At 41.3% G+C, this 17,783-nt stretch overlaps 1 protein-coding gene across 4 annotated transcripts in view; it reads right to left on the bottom strand.

Annotated features, from left to right (window-relative positions):
* Positions 1–12,785: 12,785 nt before the first annotated feature.
* Positions 12,786–17,783, bottom strand: part of usp54b (ubiquitin specific peptidase 54b) — a 54,857-nt gene continuing 49,859 nt past the window's right edge. For 3 of the 4 annotated variants that reach the window (XM_071462336.1, XM_071462337.1, XM_071462338.1), the window contains 3 exons: positions 16,898–17,025; positions 16,662–16,793; positions 12,786–15,215 (listed from right to left, as the gene is read on the bottom strand). In XM_071462336.1, coding sequence (XP_071318437.1) covers positions 15,129–15,215; positions 16,662–16,793; positions 16,898–17,025 — 347 coding nt within the window. In that variant the 3' untranslated portion in view covers positions 12,786–15,128. Of the gene's footprint in view, positions 15,216–16,272; positions 16,413–16,661; positions 16,794–16,897; positions 17,026–17,783 lie in introns of all 4 variants that reach the window. The other variant, XR_011685042.1, reaches the window with a different exon arrangement.

Raw genomic sequence — 17,783 nt, 5'->3', positions numbered from 1 at the left:
CAGAAGAGATTAGGTGAGACAGACTGAATGAGGGAGAGAAAAACATTAATCATCAGGTTTTGTAAAGGGTGGAGGGGGTAAAGCGTGGGCGGGAACGAAGGGAGTAGGTTTTTAATGCAGAATAAAAATGAGAACAGAAGGGTAAAAATTTGCTTTGAAGAGAAAAAATGACAACATGTCAAAGGGTACACAGACTTTGAGAAAAGAGGCTGTGCCAGATAAGCCTTTCTGCCCCAGACTGACCCTTGAAGTGAACAGTTTTGGGGTAGGAAACACAGCCACTGCATTGTGGGAAGGAAGCATAACAGCTAAGCAGGAGGGGGTGGACGGCACTGCCACATATCCCGAAATTATTTTTAGACATCTGGATGTTCTTTACCAAAACATCTGACAATTAAACAAAGGGCATAAATGAGATTTGATGAGGATTTCACCACGTGCTCATACTGCACACACACACACACACACACACACACACACACTGTTTACATTACAATGCTGACAGATGTGACCAGTATTTCAATGCAAACATGCAACTCCCATTCTCTTCTCATTCTCAACGTGCAACTAGCGATTAATTTCACTATTGATTAATCAGTTGATCATTTAGTGGATTAATCAAGTCATCATTTAGACAGTAAGATGCCGGAGAATTGTGAGAAGGTTGATTACAAGTTCCCATTGACCTTGTACTGGTCCTAAACACAAGGAAAAACATGGTGACAAAAACACTTAAACACAGTGAATGCTCACATTTAAGGAGCTTGTTAAGCTGATTGTTTATCAAAATAGTTGGCAATTAAGTTTCTGTGGATAAGCTTATGTCCTAAATGAGAGGAATAGTTCAAAATTTGGGGAATTACTATTACTTTCTTTTCTTTTCATATCTTTATGCTAAATATGAAGGTACAGCTAGCAGCAGGTCAGCTAAGATAGCATAAAGAACGGCCACAGAAAAAGCTATTCTGGCTCTGTCCAAAGATAACAAAATATCAGCTACATCTCTGAAACTCATTAACTAACATGTCCCGCTTTGAATAATCCACACACAAACTTCATTTGTATTTAGTTTTTTTGTACAGATTTAACAAATAAGATATAATGAGCTTGTTTAGTTAGTTTTAAGGTCGCTAAGATGAGCGAACCAGCTACTGACTCTAGGTTCATTCATTTCATAGCCAGATGAGAGTGGTATCGATGTTCTCATCTAACTCTCAATGTTGAATTAGTCCTTTAATCGAGTATGTGTTTCAGCACTACTTCCAACACAGAGGCATGTGGCATGAAAAGCCTTCGGCGCTGCTACGGGATCACAAGATGTCCCTGTGAGCTGGTCAGATAGCTAACTTGACTCGGTTAAAATGACAAGTCAGCTGAAAGATAACGTGGGCTGATTATCCCATGTTATCATCTGAGATCCGTTGAGGATGTAAATGTGTCTCACTGAGCCCGGTAAATCTGGTTCACAGGATGCTGTGTTGACGTTCTCATGCAAACAAGCGGACTAAGTCCACATTCAATTGGCCCAGTATATGTGGCATGCATACTACGCCAATGCACACAATCTGGATGGTGCACTGCTGTTCATCCAATTATGGCTGTGCCATGGGGGACTGGGATGAGGACGATTCAGCTGGTCAGACATGATGAATGGGAGATGGAAGCGCTAAGGAGGAGAGATCAATCAAGGAATAGGAAATGCCAACCAAGTGATGAGGACCAGAAAGAGCCGACAGTTACAGTCACTAGATGTAGACAGTGTTTTAACAGAGCATCGAGCTGAAACTCAAACGTATGTCACAACTTGACAAACCCAGGAGAAAGCGAAACTTCAGAATATGGAAAAACACATGGTCACATCTGAACAGTCTCACTAAGAATGCAACTCATTCTGGACACAATTTACATCTAGTATCATTAACATTCAGTGCAAACGCAGCCCCCCCCCGTGAATCCTTACCAAGGAGCACAACTGAATGGCGTTGGACAGCCAGGCTGTGAAGGGCAAAGTTTAAATAAATGAACTGTGACCTTGAAGGGTGGAGAGCAGCAGCATAGCCAGTGAGCACACATGGAATGGATTATTATGAGAATGCAGAGTATGCACAGCGTTGATCATTGGCATCTATAGGCTCTGACCTCGCACTCTGCACGAGGAGACATGAGGTTCTGCACAGCAAGGAGTGGGGAAAGCCAGCAGGTGGATTTTGGGGTGAAAACACTAAGTGGCATTCTGTAGTTGCCACGTGGTCTCGTCTGACCTCTTTGCTCATTTTATTTGACATTAAAACCTAATAACCCCCGCCTTTAGGTAACATTTCAATCGATTGTTTCAGTATATTATTAATAATGTCCTCTGGCTGGAGCTGCTACATGAGTGACATGGAACAGTTAAGCCACCAGATCTGGAGGGATGAAGTGGGGAGATATGAGACGTTGGAGGAGAGAGATGGCGAGGATGATCGAGGGGGAACACAACATGAAAGGGAGATGGAGACGAATCGGAAGGATCACAAATTCACCGAAAATGAGAGATGGAGTGATTTAAGAGGCAAAGAATGTCTGACAAACGAGCGAGAAGTGAACATAGATTCCTGGAATAAAGCGTGACAAAAAGCCATACGGAGGTTAGATATTGATTAACAGCACTGTCACCTCTGATACTATGGTGTTTTCAATTAAAACCAATGTCAATAGAAAGCCAGGATACAGAGGAGGATGGTGGTGGGAAGATATGAGAGTTCGGCGTGATGAAACAAGAGAGGTGGGTGGAAAACAAAGTGAAAGAGAAAAAGAAAGGAAGAGTTGAGAGGTAGGCAAAGGAAGAGGTGCATTATGCTTGTAGAAAGTGGATGGCCTTGGCATCGAGCATTACTATGATAGATTAAGGGTTAATGTCCAACTGGGGGCCCTTAATAGAACAGTGGAATACTTCCATCATGTACACACACACTCACATACACACCCACGGAGGGGGGGACTGTGCTGCTGAGTGTGCTGCTGAGGGCTGATATCCAAAGAGGTTATTCTGATAATAATAATTGCTGTGATTACTGCTTGTTCGCATATCTCCCAGCCATTATTCCCATGTTGTTGTTGTTTTGTTTTTTTTTGTATCCTACCCGACTGTGTAGCCTGCATTAAATCTCTTCAATCTCTAAGTCTGTCGGCGAGCAGAGCTGAGAAGGAGATTTCACAAAGGGGGGGGGGGGGGACCCATCATCTTGCTCTGGAGTCACAGATGGACGGCTGCTGAAAATGTCATCAGCCCCTGAAAGGGAGTTTTGACTTTTATTCTGTAGAAAATAATGCCAGGTTGATGGGTTTATGTGTGTGTGTCTGTGTGTCTCTGTGCACACAAGCTTGTTAAACCACATAGTGAGAAGTGGCAGCAGATTGATGTTGTGATTTATTAATGGAGTTATGTACATATCACAACCCACATCACATTAGCTTTCCTATAAGCTGAGAGAAGCCCATGTGATCAGCTTGAACGGTCTGAAAGCTACAAAGTGGTGCTTCCTTGTTGCACTTGCATTTTTGCAAACTATTTTTATGTAAGAGGAAAGACCTTTATAGAAGAGGTAAATCAACCTACAAGTTTGAAGTTAAGGCGGTGGTGACAACAGTGGTATAGTTAATTTATAGCCTTTTAGATTTTTACTTCAGGCGATTGTATTTAGGCTTCAGAAATCAACAGAGTGGTGTTCATTTTTCAAGATTATCCTGCTGAACAAAACAAGTAAGTATCATAAACTTCTGGTTGTCACTTGCCTTAGTTTCTTCTGTAATTCAAAAGCCCATGTAAAAGTCCTATTTGTTTTTTGTCGAGGGAAACAGGGTGACGCTAATATTCAGATTGGCCTATGAAAATACACCATCCCTGTGGCACTCTATAACAACATTTGAAGCATTTACTAGTATGCAGTGTTTGTCAACACTTCCTGGGTGTCCACAGGAAGAGTTACAGTTGTTGAGAAAGTCATTTATAAACATAATATCTGCCTACAACTACAATATGTGCCATAAATCATTTATTAAATGTTTACATAGTGCATGTGAACATAATGAACCCAACTACAGACTCTGACACAGTGTCACAAAGCTAGGATACACTGCAGGAGTTTTGTATCTTATATTTCACAACATTGGTGGTAAGGTTTCTATTTGTCTGGTCACTCACTTGTGATGACGTGCATTGACTTACGCTGTGTTCTTTCCTTTTCATTTTATAGCTCGCTCATTAATGTTGTTGGTATATAGAATGTGTCAGTGTGAGTGACTGGATGAATAAATGGATGAAGGAAGCTGAGAATGAATGAGCCGATCTCTGCATGTGTGATAGAATAATGGTTAAGTCCTGGTTGCTATGGTAACAGTGCTGCCTGTCTGGGATGTACTTGCTGTAGCTACATATCTTGTTCCCTGCTAACATCCACTCAGAACTACCAGCCCTGCGTGTTTAGAGGTTAAGTGCCTTGATTTGAAGTCGGACCCCTGCAGGACCCCATCTGTGAGTGGTGAGGTGTGGGCATCTGGAGCAGGAGAGCTACAAGCCTGATATTCACTATGACCCTGAGACATAACTTTCTTGAGGAAAAACTCCTTGTTCAACTGAACACAGAGTTTGAAGCCAGGGAGGGTGCACACCCCCAAAAATAGACTCATTAATAAAAAAAATTTAAAAAGGCAAAAGGGATTTTACTGGGAGGATGTTGCGCCTGCATGTGATGCAGCAGAGGGACGCACGAGGCAAAAATAGCATCTGAGTTTCTATTTCTCTCCCTCATAGTCTTCTTCACCTCCTCTCCCTCCTCCGCCAGTGCGCTATTTTTATCCCACGATGACTCCCCCACAGAGAACGTGAGTGCCTCTGTCTGCCACCGTGAGCACGTGAGCCCTCCGCACGTGCGCTCCTCTCGGTGCCATGACAGGCAGCCCAGGCGTCAGACACAACCCACGCTGCCGCCGACGACCCCACCGGTGCCAACACCAGGGGAGGGAAAGAGAGGAGAGGAGAGGAGGGAGGAGGATGAGGATAGATAGATAGATAGATAGATAGATAGATAGATAGATAGATAGATAGATAGATAGACAGACAGCTGGTTTGTCACTGATTAATGTGTGTGAATAATCCAATGAGGGATGGGTCATTAAAAGGACCAGACACCAAAATAAAAATATTGGTTTATTAATTCAGTCAGTCATTCATGGAAGACCATCTCTGCCAGAAGAATACAAATAAAAAAATAAACTCAATGACACACTAAGGCAAAATTGTGACTAAATTCACAATTATAAAATTTACTAAACCAAAATTATGGATAATTATGTACCCAGCATTTGCCTTATCATTCAATATGAGATAGAAATAATTATGAGATGATACATAAAGTATATAAAATCAAGGGTTTGATTTGTTTTACAATTTTGACATAGCTTATATCCTAATGGTAAAAATTTTGCCAAATGCATATTTTCCCAAGAGAAAATAATAGTTAAATATTTAGTGAGTAGATGGTCTTTGGGTGCACAATTAAGTCTGACAAGAATATTTGGAATACAAAAAATATTAAGGTCAGCAATAGCTCACGTTGGGTTGTTGAATGATTTAAGCAGTGCATAGGAAGGAGATGGAACAATCTAACCTCTCGGTACAGCAAGCAGGGTTAAACATAGAAACAGTCCAAGGTGTGGTTTGTAAAGTTGCAGCAGGTCTGATGCAGCATTCACAGCAGAGGTGGGTGTTTGCCACAAGTCGTTTCAAAAAATGTCCAGTCCCAAAATTAATGTCCCAAATAGTGCTTGTTTATTTTCAAGTGTTATGGTCTTCCAGTTTTTCTGTTGTTTAACTTGCTGCATAATTAGTATTTCATAAGTCTACATTACCATTTCTAAAGCTTCATCTATTTTTATTTTCTTTACAGAAAAAGACCTCCACTGTTTTCGCACAATTTCTCACTTGAGGGTTTGACTGAGTCGCAGGACAACACATGCCTCTCTGCGTGATGTGGTTAGGATTTTGTTCCCGTAATACTAGTATGTTTAGATATGGGTTCTCAGTCTTATCCTTGGATTTTTGCAGTTCATCCATTTTCAGTAAGGGATTTTCTGTTTTGTGGACTTGCCCATCTGGAGTTTGCACTATGTTTGATCTGGGATCAGAACTTGTTCTTTTAACTTCCACAGGAATCCAGCGTCCTTCTCGACATATTATCTCCAGTAGAGAGCTTCTTGAGATATTTTATAGTATGTCTTTGACTGGTTTGGTTGCTGTATGTACTGCTTTTGTGCTGCTGGAATCTGTTGCTGTGTTTCAAAGATAGAAAAATTAAAGTTAGGGATCACAACCACCTGCATGTGTTTTCTTGAGCATGGATGAGACCTTTTAAACTCAATTTGAGAACAGGAAGTGTGGGTTTTATGTGATTATGTGGCAAAAGCCAATATATTCAGGGAATTTTTAGCCATGCTAGCAGTGTGGCTCTTTAGGGATGGCAGTGTTGGACTGTTGTGATCAGTCCACTACTACGGCTGAGGTATCTCAAAGACTTATGAATGGACAGCCATGAAATTTTGTACAGAGATTCATGGTTTCCAGAGGATGAATCCTACTGATTTTGATAATCCTCTGACTTTTCCTTTTTGTGACAACAACACTTGGATGAATCACCATGCAATTAGGCATAGACTTTCAATGCTATTCCCTCCACCCTTAAGCGGTTACTTTGCTACTTGGTAAAGGCTAGCTTGGTATTTTACCATACTAAGATAATGATAATAAAGATTTTATCTGCTACAAATCAGCATGTTAGCATTGTTCTTGTTTTTTATCATTTATGTTCATTATTACCAAAAAACACTTCCTGTGCAACATTAGCATGTCTCACAAGTGTATCGTATAAGTAGATCATAGATTAGGACAGGCAATAATAAGTTATATTTCACAATTAAAAATCATCACACTGAGCTTTAAAATCAAGTGATCTACTCTAATATGTGTCTGTTAACAGCTCCTCACTATTTCTCTTATTTCTCTATTAACTAAAAGAGAGTTTTCTTCCACAGTTTTCATCCCCAAAGTGAATCTGATGATTGCAATTAAGCACTTCCTGTCCTTATGATTGTGCTACAATGAGCCGTCTCCTTTGAATAAATGAATGAATGAATCCTATCACAGCTCATTATCTTTCTTTGTAATTCCAGTAGTCCTGAATCCTTCTATAGGAGCCTGGCTCATTCCCCCTGCACCATCTTTCTTAGTATCATCTCTAAATTATGACACAGGTTGTTCCTGCAATCATGTGTATGGTATGCGCCTCGATCCTGCATCGTTCTGTCTCGTATATTTGCTTTCAATAGACAATGAGAATCATCACTTCTTCACTGGTTGGTATTTGTCTTCTCTACAGTAGACATTTAAGATAATGAAGGCACAGCTATTCAAACTCAGCTCCTCCTTCATCAAGCTGTGCTTCAGCCTCCCTTTGTCATCTTCTGCTGTACTTTGAGTTTAATGCTTATTGCACATGTAACAGCTAGCATACTAAAGCTTGCAGCATGCTAATGTATTTGCGTAGTGTTTGCATTATGCTAGTGGGCTATGCTAACCTTCCTAGTGCGGTATAGTTTAGACTTATCAACTATTTGCATTGTTGAGACTGTCCTGAGAAAAACTGCAGTGCCTGTTATTTCAGCAAATGCCCAAATAACTAACTAATTTGCAACCAGAAAACATTCCCAAACCTTACAGGAGTAATTATTTTAGCCTGATGCATCGCTAACACTTAACATTAATAAACTCTGGTCCAAAAAGTGTTGCTATTGAGGAGACACAGCTGAAGATGATAGCGGACAGCTGAGAGTGAAAGTGCAGCTGAAGTTGAAGGATGTTGAGCCAAGCATGACTAGGTAAAGCTGTAAACTGTAAACTAATGACAGTTAAACCAAGTCCTAAAATTGCTTTTTAGTAAATATGATTTTTGTGGCTTCAGCAGTAATCTTTTTAGAAAAAAATATATAAGTGGTTTATGATAAGATACTTTTTTTTTTTCTACTGAAAATCTAATTACATGTTTTTTTGTTTTGTTCTTTTTTCTGTTTGTGCTGACAGGTGCTACAGTGAGCAATTGCTTTCTCTTGGTGCTGCATCACACCTTCCTGTTTGAGCTTTTGGAGCATTGTTGTGTGTTCAAACAGGATGTGAATAAAGATTCCCAAAGCACCTTTCCAGATTGTGTATTTAATTTCCTCTTTTTTTGATCTTGTAATTTTCTGCATTGTCCTGCTCTGGCTCACTCAAAAACTGGATTCATGTTTTTTCCTTCATCTCACCATCATATCAGTAGGTCATCGGTGTATGTGTCTGTCATCCAATAATAATAATAATCTGGGAAATTGCAGATGAACTTTTAGTTAAACCCAAATGGAGGCTAAATATCATGTGATTTCATCCTGACTTCTCATTTTATTGCTGAATTTCGATTTTGTGGATCAAGACAAATTCTGAGACAGTTAGTTTTCCACTTTGTTCAGTCACTTTGTTTGCATTTTCTCATTCAGCTGGCTCATCTATCTTCTTAACAACTCCAACTGAAGCCAATTCCTCTTTCAGTTTATTTTTATACTATGCAATATTTTTGGTACTGCAGTTCCCTACTGTGTGGTGTGTTCTCCTTCTAGGAAAACCAAGTCCTGAAAGAAATCCTTGTACTTACATTACTGTGTTGATTTCTTTGTTGGCTGCACACCCATTTACTCTGTTGACCCACTTCATTTCAACACTGGCTTTCGGGCCTGTGCAGACTATAATTATCTGTGACTGCAGTTCTTGTCTAGACTAATAGATTTCTTATCTGTACTTTTATCAGAGTAATCATCTGGGTAAATGATATCACATTTGCCTGAAGGAAATGTGTCAGAAGTTGGGGTCATTCTTTTCTGATTTCTGACATTTCCTGCCCATTTGTTCTAAGTCACATTAGCCACATGGCTCTCAGGATGAAAAATGTTTCTGATAGCTGTTCAATTTGGTGCAGATATTCAAGTTCCCAACAGGATGAATTGTAATAAGTTTGGCGATGCCTTAACTTTCTATCTAGCACCATTATCAGGTCAAAATTTTAATTTTATCCAGTACCACTAAAACTGACTCAGTCCTCACCGCACTTTGTGTTGCTGCTAGCATGACCGTACATAGCATGACCTGTATGATTCATTTGCCTGTATTACACTAAGTGTGTGTGTGTGTGTGTGTGTGTGTGTGTGTGTGTGTGTGTGTGTGTGTGTGTGTGTGTGTGTGTGTTTGCATGTTAAAATCTTCCTCAACTATTCATGTCAGTAGCACAGTGGTGGTCTCGATGCTTGACAAATGCTGATGGCATTATTAAGAGAGATATCTTCTTCTCTTAGCAACGTCTGACTTATTAAGAAACGATCCCGTTCACTGCTCTGTTTCTAATTAGAGACACCCACATCTCCGTGCACACACATGAAAAACTGCTATTGGTTATATGTCAAGTCTGTGGTCTTCATTATGGAACCTTATGAACTCCTTCAGTATTTGCTAACAAGAACAGGGTACACGGTACACATGGGGTGCATCTCCCTCAGCTTTCTGTCAGTCTGTTGGAATCACTTCAAGTCTTTTGTCTTTGCTTAGAAATAAAGTAAAGCTTGGTCAGCTTTTTAACTTTATGGGGCTGTTCGTCACTGCCAACCAACTACATGTGGTATTGTTCTATATGGAGAGAAAGAGAAATAGATTTCAAACTTAATCATTGATGTACAGCGCATTCAGAAAGTGTTGGGGTTTTTTTTTTACATTTTGTCAATCAAAAAACTCACTCATCAACTCAACAACCCAGAAGGACAAAGTGACAACAGAATTTTTAAAAATGTATTTAAAGCAAGTTCCTCATAGCTCGACACAGGATCACTGGAGCTCAGCCAGAGGGATCATCAGGTTCTTGGTCACCTCTCTTACCAAGGCCCTTCTCCCCTGTTTGCTCAGTTTGGCCAGGCAGCCTGCTCTAGGAAGAATCCTGGTTGTTTCAAGCAGTTCTTCTTCCATTTAAGAATTATGAAGGCCACTGTGCTCTTGGGAAATTTCAATGCAGCAGAAATGTGCCTATAGCCTTCCCCAGATCTGTCTCCTGTCTCTGGCCCTGCAGGCAGCTCCTTCCACCTCAGGGCTTGGTTTTCGCTCTGATATGCATTGTCAGCTGTGAGACTTTTCCAAATCATGTCCAATTAAGTGAATTCACCACAGGTGGACTCCAATCAAGGAGTGAAAACATCTCAAAGACAATGGAAGAGAAATGGGAGGAACCAGAGCCAAACTTCAAATGTCATAGCAAAGAGTCTGAATACTTATGTCAACATGATATTTAAGTTTTTCCTTTTTAACAAATCTGTTTTCACTTTGTCATTATGGGGTATGTGTAGATTGATGTGGGATGAGGTTACAACATAACAAAATGTTTAAAAAAAATGGAAGGAGTCAGACGATTTTCTGTATGCACTGTACATTTTTAACCTTTGAAGCAGTGAAGAGAGAGAAATGCAGGAACACAGAAACAACCTGCACCTATCTATGACATCCTGACAGCAAATTCAGGCCAGTTGTTCTCTAAAGGATATAACAGGACAAACATAAACACACACACATACACACACACACACACACACATATAAAAGAACCATTAAATGTACTCCGGCTATACCGGAGAGAGGTGTACGTGAAGAGTAATGGTTATTGATTCATCACCTTTTCTCTGCTCTGCTCCGCAGGGAGTTAAGGGAGTTTTCTTCTTCCTCTTTCCTCAGCAATAACTCTTTCCAACTTTTAATTGTCACCTCAGAAGAAAAACTTTGACAACAAAAGGCTGTCAGGGTTAGCGCAAAGAGTGGGGATGTTTTTGTGAGTGTGTTTATGTGTCAGTGATGACAGCGTGTCAATAACCTGTGTGAGGGACTGAACGTGTTGTGTGGATGCAGGTGGCAGGGCAGTGTATCACTGCCTACATCTAGTGGTGGAGGGACGAACTGCAGACAGCAATACAGTGATTTCAGGCAGCGTCGCCATATTCAGTGTAGTTCATGTGTAAAACATCGATGCTCATATAAACACACAAATATTTTACAAATATATTTTTCACACTGCAAAATGCATCTTGAACAATTACATATAAATGCTATGCAAAGCCACACATACATTTTATAGCATTTTGTTGGATTTTGTTGTATTTTTTAGCTTTTTGTCCATAGTGAATAGTTTATTTATTAATATGGGAAAGTAAATCATTTGACCTGTAAAGATGCAGGTTGTGTATGTAGAGGTGAATGCAGAAACACCACCTTCACTGATGTACACTATAATAAAACCACTACTATATTCACACTAAAATAGTGCTGCAGTTGTTTAAATGATACTTTGAATCAGCTCTAATAATACTGTATATTTTCAGTGAGTCATCTAAAATAGGATAGACAAGTCAAATTTTCTGAGCAACACACATCCACAAAATATTTGAATAAATAAAATCATACCCAGTCATCACACAGTAAAAGCCTCAAGCACTACAATGTAAAAGATCATCCATTATGCCACCCTTTTTTCATGAACCTAAAGTAAAAATCTAAGTTTATTGATTTCAGTTCAAGTCAATCTCAAATATTACATTTTCAAATCTTAAAAATTCTAGTTTTTATTTTCAGACCACTTCAGAACTTGAAGTCTTTTATCTTGATAGGACGAGTTGAATGAATGAACCGCTGAGCGTTCCCTCAACTCAATAAATTCAGTTAAAGAAACACCATCGGCACCTTTCAGAGTGAAAACTCTCCAGAGACTCTTCTGTTTTGTCGTTTAATGAAAACGTTCATGATGGAGACTTGTTTCTTCATAATAATGAAACCAAAACTTTAAATGCTAGTATCAAATTCACTCCCTACCCCCTTACATGTATGTTGGGGGAAAGTCTCCTGAAGCGGCCTTGCTTGTTGACCTTCTACTGACTCAGTGAAAAGTTCTTCATGTCAAACGATAAACTTGTCAAACTGAGAAAATGTACTTGAAAGCAAATCTGTCTGAAATGTTAGCCAGCAATATCTTTTCTATCTAACATTGTTTACTGGACTCATTTTCAGTTAATGTCACATTTTTGATTCATTAATCATTCGGTCTAAGTACGGTTAACTCAAATTTTTAAGGCAGCTTGTTTAATTCCCCAGAAGAGTCAAAAATATATTTACTCAATGTTGAGTTAGTAAAAATAGATTTTGACTGTGGTAACCAAATCAAAGCCATTTGTATTGCACACCTGTGGTTAAAACTTAAGAAAATACATTTTCAAGCCTGATAGTGTGTTGTTCTTTCACTACTCTGACAGATTGTTCAATTATTTCAACTGGATCTGACAGAAAGAAGTCATGAAATAAGAATATAGTCAATTAACTGTTTTGTTTTGGAGAAACTATAAGAGAAACACAAGTTGAGGAGCAAGTCTGTGACTGGAAGGTCACCAGTTCGATCCCCAGACTGGCAGGATTAAATCTGAGTTGCCCTTGAACAAGGTCCTTAACCCCAACTGTACCAGTGGAGCGGCTCAGTGGCCAGCAGGTCACACTGTGATTGTGCTGGGCAGTTTCCAATGACAGTGTGTAGCTGTGTGAATGTGAGTTCCTGTAAGAAAAAAACAGACAAAAAAAACCCGACTGTGTGTTTTGAGTGAAATTTATGCTTCTTTCTGATCCCTCCTGAAACAAATGACGACTCAGACATGTTACGGTGGTTACGCCCCCTGTGGGAGTGCATTGGTAATAACTTTATTGCAAAAATACAGGTTCCCTCTTTCCCCGAGCAACACCACCCCAGAACTGACACACATGGTCTACACACACCCACAAACAATAAACCATCAGCATTAACCTCTCAACTCTCCACCCGTCTCTGTCTCTGACCATCACATCATTCGCAAACACACACTCTCATCCTTTAGTTTACATTCATTCGCTCTCGTTCTCCACCTCGCTCTCTGTCCCTCCTTGTTGCTCTCTTTTTGCATTCCATTGGATGAAACATAGTAGTAGATGCAGAACAACAGAGTTCCCCAGCAGCATTAAACGTGAGATCCTCTTCCTCCGCTCCGTGTCTCTGCTAGAGTCCGTTGAGAGCGCCCGTGGGTGGGTGTGTCTGCCCCCTGACTGTCTCTGATACAGGATCGTGAGGGAAGGTTGATTTGCATAGCGGACTCATGCGCTACAATTGGCTACATTCTCCCACATCCAGAACCCAAACAAAAACAAACAAACAAACAAACAAACAATAAAACAACAACAAAATCGGAACCTAAATGAAAACAGCAATGTTAAATATGCTCTCTGAGTTAAGTGCCAACCTTTGGTTTAGTTACAACGATCAATCCACATCAGTAAATTCTTGAAGAACTTCACATTGGCCAGTTGTTTCAAAAGGACTTTGTTATTTCATATGATATCTAATAGAATAAAGCATATAATAAACATACTCTACACATGTCAGAATGCTACTCAGTAAAGGGGGAGTGAGTTAAGTTATAACTGTTCAATACTGTATAATAAGTGTTCGTACAACTGAGGAATGGTTGACATCTCTGAAGAAGATAGCTCACTGGCTGAAAATATACCTCTAATACATATATATCACATAAAGCATAATCATATTAGACATGTCACCGTCTCAGGCTGAAGATGAGCATTTTTCTATCCACATCTGAGGTCTCCAAACCAGTTTCAGTGGGTGGGAGAAATAATAAAAGTGTGAATTCATAAGTGCCATAAAATCACCTGAGGCCTTTAAGTAAAACAAACGCCATCGACTTCTCTCCACCTGCTTCTCAGTCAAATAGCCTTCGAAAAGTGCACTTCTGCCGAGTAACCTTGCAAAGCGCACTTGAGTCATCTCTAGTTTCATTGATAAAGCCTATGAGAAGGGTTTCCCTAACCTACATTCTCTCATTCCTTCTCCACTTTCCTCCCCTGCCGGCCTATTTCTGGTGCTACTGTTTCCTGTTTGGAAGAAAGGAAGCAAGCGAGAATAAAAGAGAGCAAGAAAGGAAAGAAGGAGAGGAAAGAAGCGAGAGAGAAAAAGGAAGCGCTTTTCTTGTTTAATCTCCCGGTAGAAACGGGAGAGCTGTCATTAGGTCGACGAGCGGTTTCGGGAGGGGGGGAGGGGGCGGGGGACGGGGCGGAAACTCCAGCTAGACACTTGTGAAGTGCACTCCACTCGTATTTGAAATGCAGACATGAGGAAGTACCACTTTAAGTTTATCAATATTCGTTAATTATCATTATCAACATTCCATAAGGTCTTATTAATTAACATACAGGTTTCATACATGAGTTTTTCTGTACATGACTTTTAGTTATTAGAGAGTTCGGTCTCGGGCGGGTTTACTGTGCGCGCACACAGGAAGAAGAAAAACAAACAAACCCTAAAACAAAAAGAGAAAAAATATGGCTGTCCATCTGAAACAGACCCAGTTCGGCTACGTGTGCGTCCAACAGGAAATGCCCGTGAAGAAAGAGGAAGAGGCGTGGCTACTTGGTAAGAACCTCCCCCTGAGCTGAGGGTCCTGTGGGGTGGAGGGCGAGTCTGCCGAGAGCTCGGGTCCCAGTCGGACCTGGCCGGTGAGCCGCCAACGCCAAACTGACAACACCACTGAAAGCGGCATGCTCGCCAGGCTGAACTGCACAGGGAAACCCTCGGAAAACCCAGGGGGAGACAAGAAACAACAGTCCCGGGAAGTAGGGGGGAAGGTTGAGGTTGTAGTTGGGGGTCAGAGTGACTGCATAGACAGAATAGTAGGTTAAAGGGAGGGAAGGAGGGAGGGAGGGAAGGAGGGAGGAAGGCAAGGAGGGGCTAAGCAGGGTGCTGCAGGCGCTGAGGGAGGCTCTACGTCAGTGCAGATGTGCATGTGTGCGTGCATGTGTTTTGCGTGTGCATGTCGTTTGAGGGAGAAGGAGAAAGAACAGGATAGGAGTTGAATTTGATCCTCCTGAGCCAATTCCAGGTCCGTCAGGGCGAGGCCGTCGAGGACCCCGGCGCTGGTGCCGCCGCCCCGCGTGGAAGTGGACGCGGTGAGACATTAGTGAAGCAGAGCAGAACTCTGGTCAGAAGACAGCTTGACCCCCGTCAGACACAGCCAGAAACTCCCTGCACTGCCCGACAGCTCCTGGACAAGACGAGAGAATGAACAACAGGTCAGCGTCCTCTAATAACCCAGACGTAACGGCCACTTCAGTGCACATAGGTAAACATACTGAAACATCTGGGGAATAAAACATCGTCTGCTGAGCACTTCATAACAGCAGTGACTTCAGGAGGGTTACAGCCGGTCATCAAGGGCAAAATAATGGAATTATTACTAATAAAATATATATTTAATAGTCTCTCCACTAGAGAGAATATCGGCATCAGACATGTTTAATAAGATCTTGAAGAAATCCTTCAGATCGATGTGCATTAGCCTCAGCTCACGCAGCGAGGTGTGGTTTTTGCACCGTGAAAGTGTAAAAACCCGAGTTCACGCCTCTGCTTGTCAGACGGTTTGTTACCTTTTAAGTTCTACGCAAGGGGGGGACCTTAAACGACACAAACAAACCAGGCGTGTCGGTTGTTGTGTCTCTGTGTGTTGACACAGAATGAACCTTCAAAGTTTGGAAATAAAAAATGCACTTTCCCTGATTCTGTTGGTGGCTGTGGTGAAAATTCAGTCTTAATCAAGTTACGACCTGAAAGAAGAATGGAGGATTCATATCCTCTTTTAAATCAAAGTGCCTTCTTTATATTCTTGGTGATATCTTTTTGTGTATTTCCTACTTTAACTGTTGAGATATCCTCGCTGTAGCATCTGGTTGCAGTTAGGGTACAAAATGTAGGTGACTTCTTCTGGAAATTTAAATAAATTTGACACATGGCAGATTCGCACAGGGATGAAAATCACCTTTGGGTGTCCGCAGTTATTACAAATCAGCGCACATCCCCAGGATATAGCCATGTGCAAATAGGGACTTAGCCTACTTTTGTGCCAGATGGGTCTGCTTTGCCAGAAAGTAAAATGTTCCCTGAAAAAATTAATAAAATATCAGGGATATCAGCGCCATGAAGCTGCTCATCTGGCACGCAAAGTAGCTCAAGGAAAACCAGTAAGTAAACTGTTCCCAGTCTGTAGCAGATGACAGGTATTTATGTTATATTGTTAGGTTATATGAGCTCAGCGCAGTGTTTACCTGTGAAGCAGTGGAAGGAGGTGGTGATGAGAAGGTGTTGGTGATGAGGAGGATGGAGGAGATGATAGTGGTGGAATAGCAACAGGGACTCAGAAGAGAGGAAGTAAGCAAGGAGAGGCACTGACATCAGCCTGCTTCACCTTTGAGAGAGAGAGAGAGAGAGAGAGAGAGAGAGAGAGAGGCAGAGGAGAGAGAAGGAGGAGACGCAGAGAGCAGAGGAGGACAGAGAGAAAATCCAAAAGCAGGACAAAAAGAAGAAACGAGACAAACAGCGGGGAAGAAGAGCACAGGGAAAAGCAATGTGTAAAATGCCACGGCGGGAAATCAGGCAGATGTAGTTCAACAGCACGGACACAGGGGGGCAGCAGAGGGGAGGAAGTCACACTCACAAAGCTGCGGGTTGCGGTCAGGCGGCTGCGGCGCGAGGTCACAACTGTGCCGCTCAGGCTGCGTCCAATTCGCCTCAGATTTTCCCCGTCGTCAGGCTCCACCCCAAAGCGCAGATCCCGCAACATCATTGGCTGCAGGCGGAGAAAAATGTCTGTCAGACGCTGGGAACTGGATTCAAATGATGCCCCCGTGACCATGTGAGGGGACTCCGTTTGAAAGATGATGGAGGTGTTACCTTGTTGAGGTAGGTGGGGGTGCTGGTGCAGTCCGCCCCGTACACACTCCTCTCCATGTCTGCGTTGGGGGTCTTGGAGCGAGCCTGCCCTCCCACCCTGGATATGAGCCTCTCTGATGGGCTGCAGCCTGAAAACACACACAGCAGGTTCAAGCATGAACATGCCATTCAAGGAGGACTTGAACACACGTTCCCTGTGTTCTCCTTGAATTTACCATTTAGCGCCTGAAAAGAGTTTGTCACACACGATTTGACAACACAGTTTATTTATATTTAATGTGAATTCTGTCCCAGCCCTCCACTGAAACAGTATGTCACACTTATTGAGTCATCTGTTCTGTGGTTGCATCGTTTCAGCATATTAAAAATTCTTGTGCATCAATTTATAAACATTTTCCTGTAATTTATCTGTGGAAACTTTGGATTTTGGCTGGAATTTAATACAAAGTTCTGTGAGTTGGTAAAGTAATGTGACAGCCTCTTCAAGTGCAACAGTGCTTGGCCAGAAAAAAAACATAAAAATGCAGAACATCCACATAAAAAATACCCCATGTGTGTTCCAACTCATACTACATATGAATTATATACAGTAGATGTTATAGAAAATTATACAATACTTGCACCTGACACTCAAAAATCAGTTGTTTAGTGTGCATACTGACCCAAGTTTAGTTTGGTCACTTTTACAGCGCAACACACTACATACACACAACCTGCTTGGAATTAGTTGGTTTACATTATAGTTTCCAATAATAAAGAACAAACATGGTTTTACATATAAGACATTTTACATGTGTATCTTTGTACATTTATATTATTTCTGTTTTGACAATTAACAGGAAACTTGACTATTCATTACCACAGGACTGCAGCTGATCATTAGTAG

The sequence above is a fragment of the Trachinotus anak genome, unplaced genomic scaffold, assembly GCF_046630095.1.
Source record: "Trachinotus anak isolate AG129_WGS33_773 ecotype Australia unplaced genomic scaffold, CSIRO_AGI_Tana_v1 ptg000025l, whole genome shotgun sequence".
Classification (NCBI taxonomy): Eukaryota; Metazoa; Chordata; class Actinopteri; order Carangiformes; family Carangidae; genus Trachinotus; species Trachinotus anak.
The sequence above is the reverse complement of the archived record's forward strand: the minus strand, read 5'-3'. Positions and strand labels throughout refer to the sequence as shown.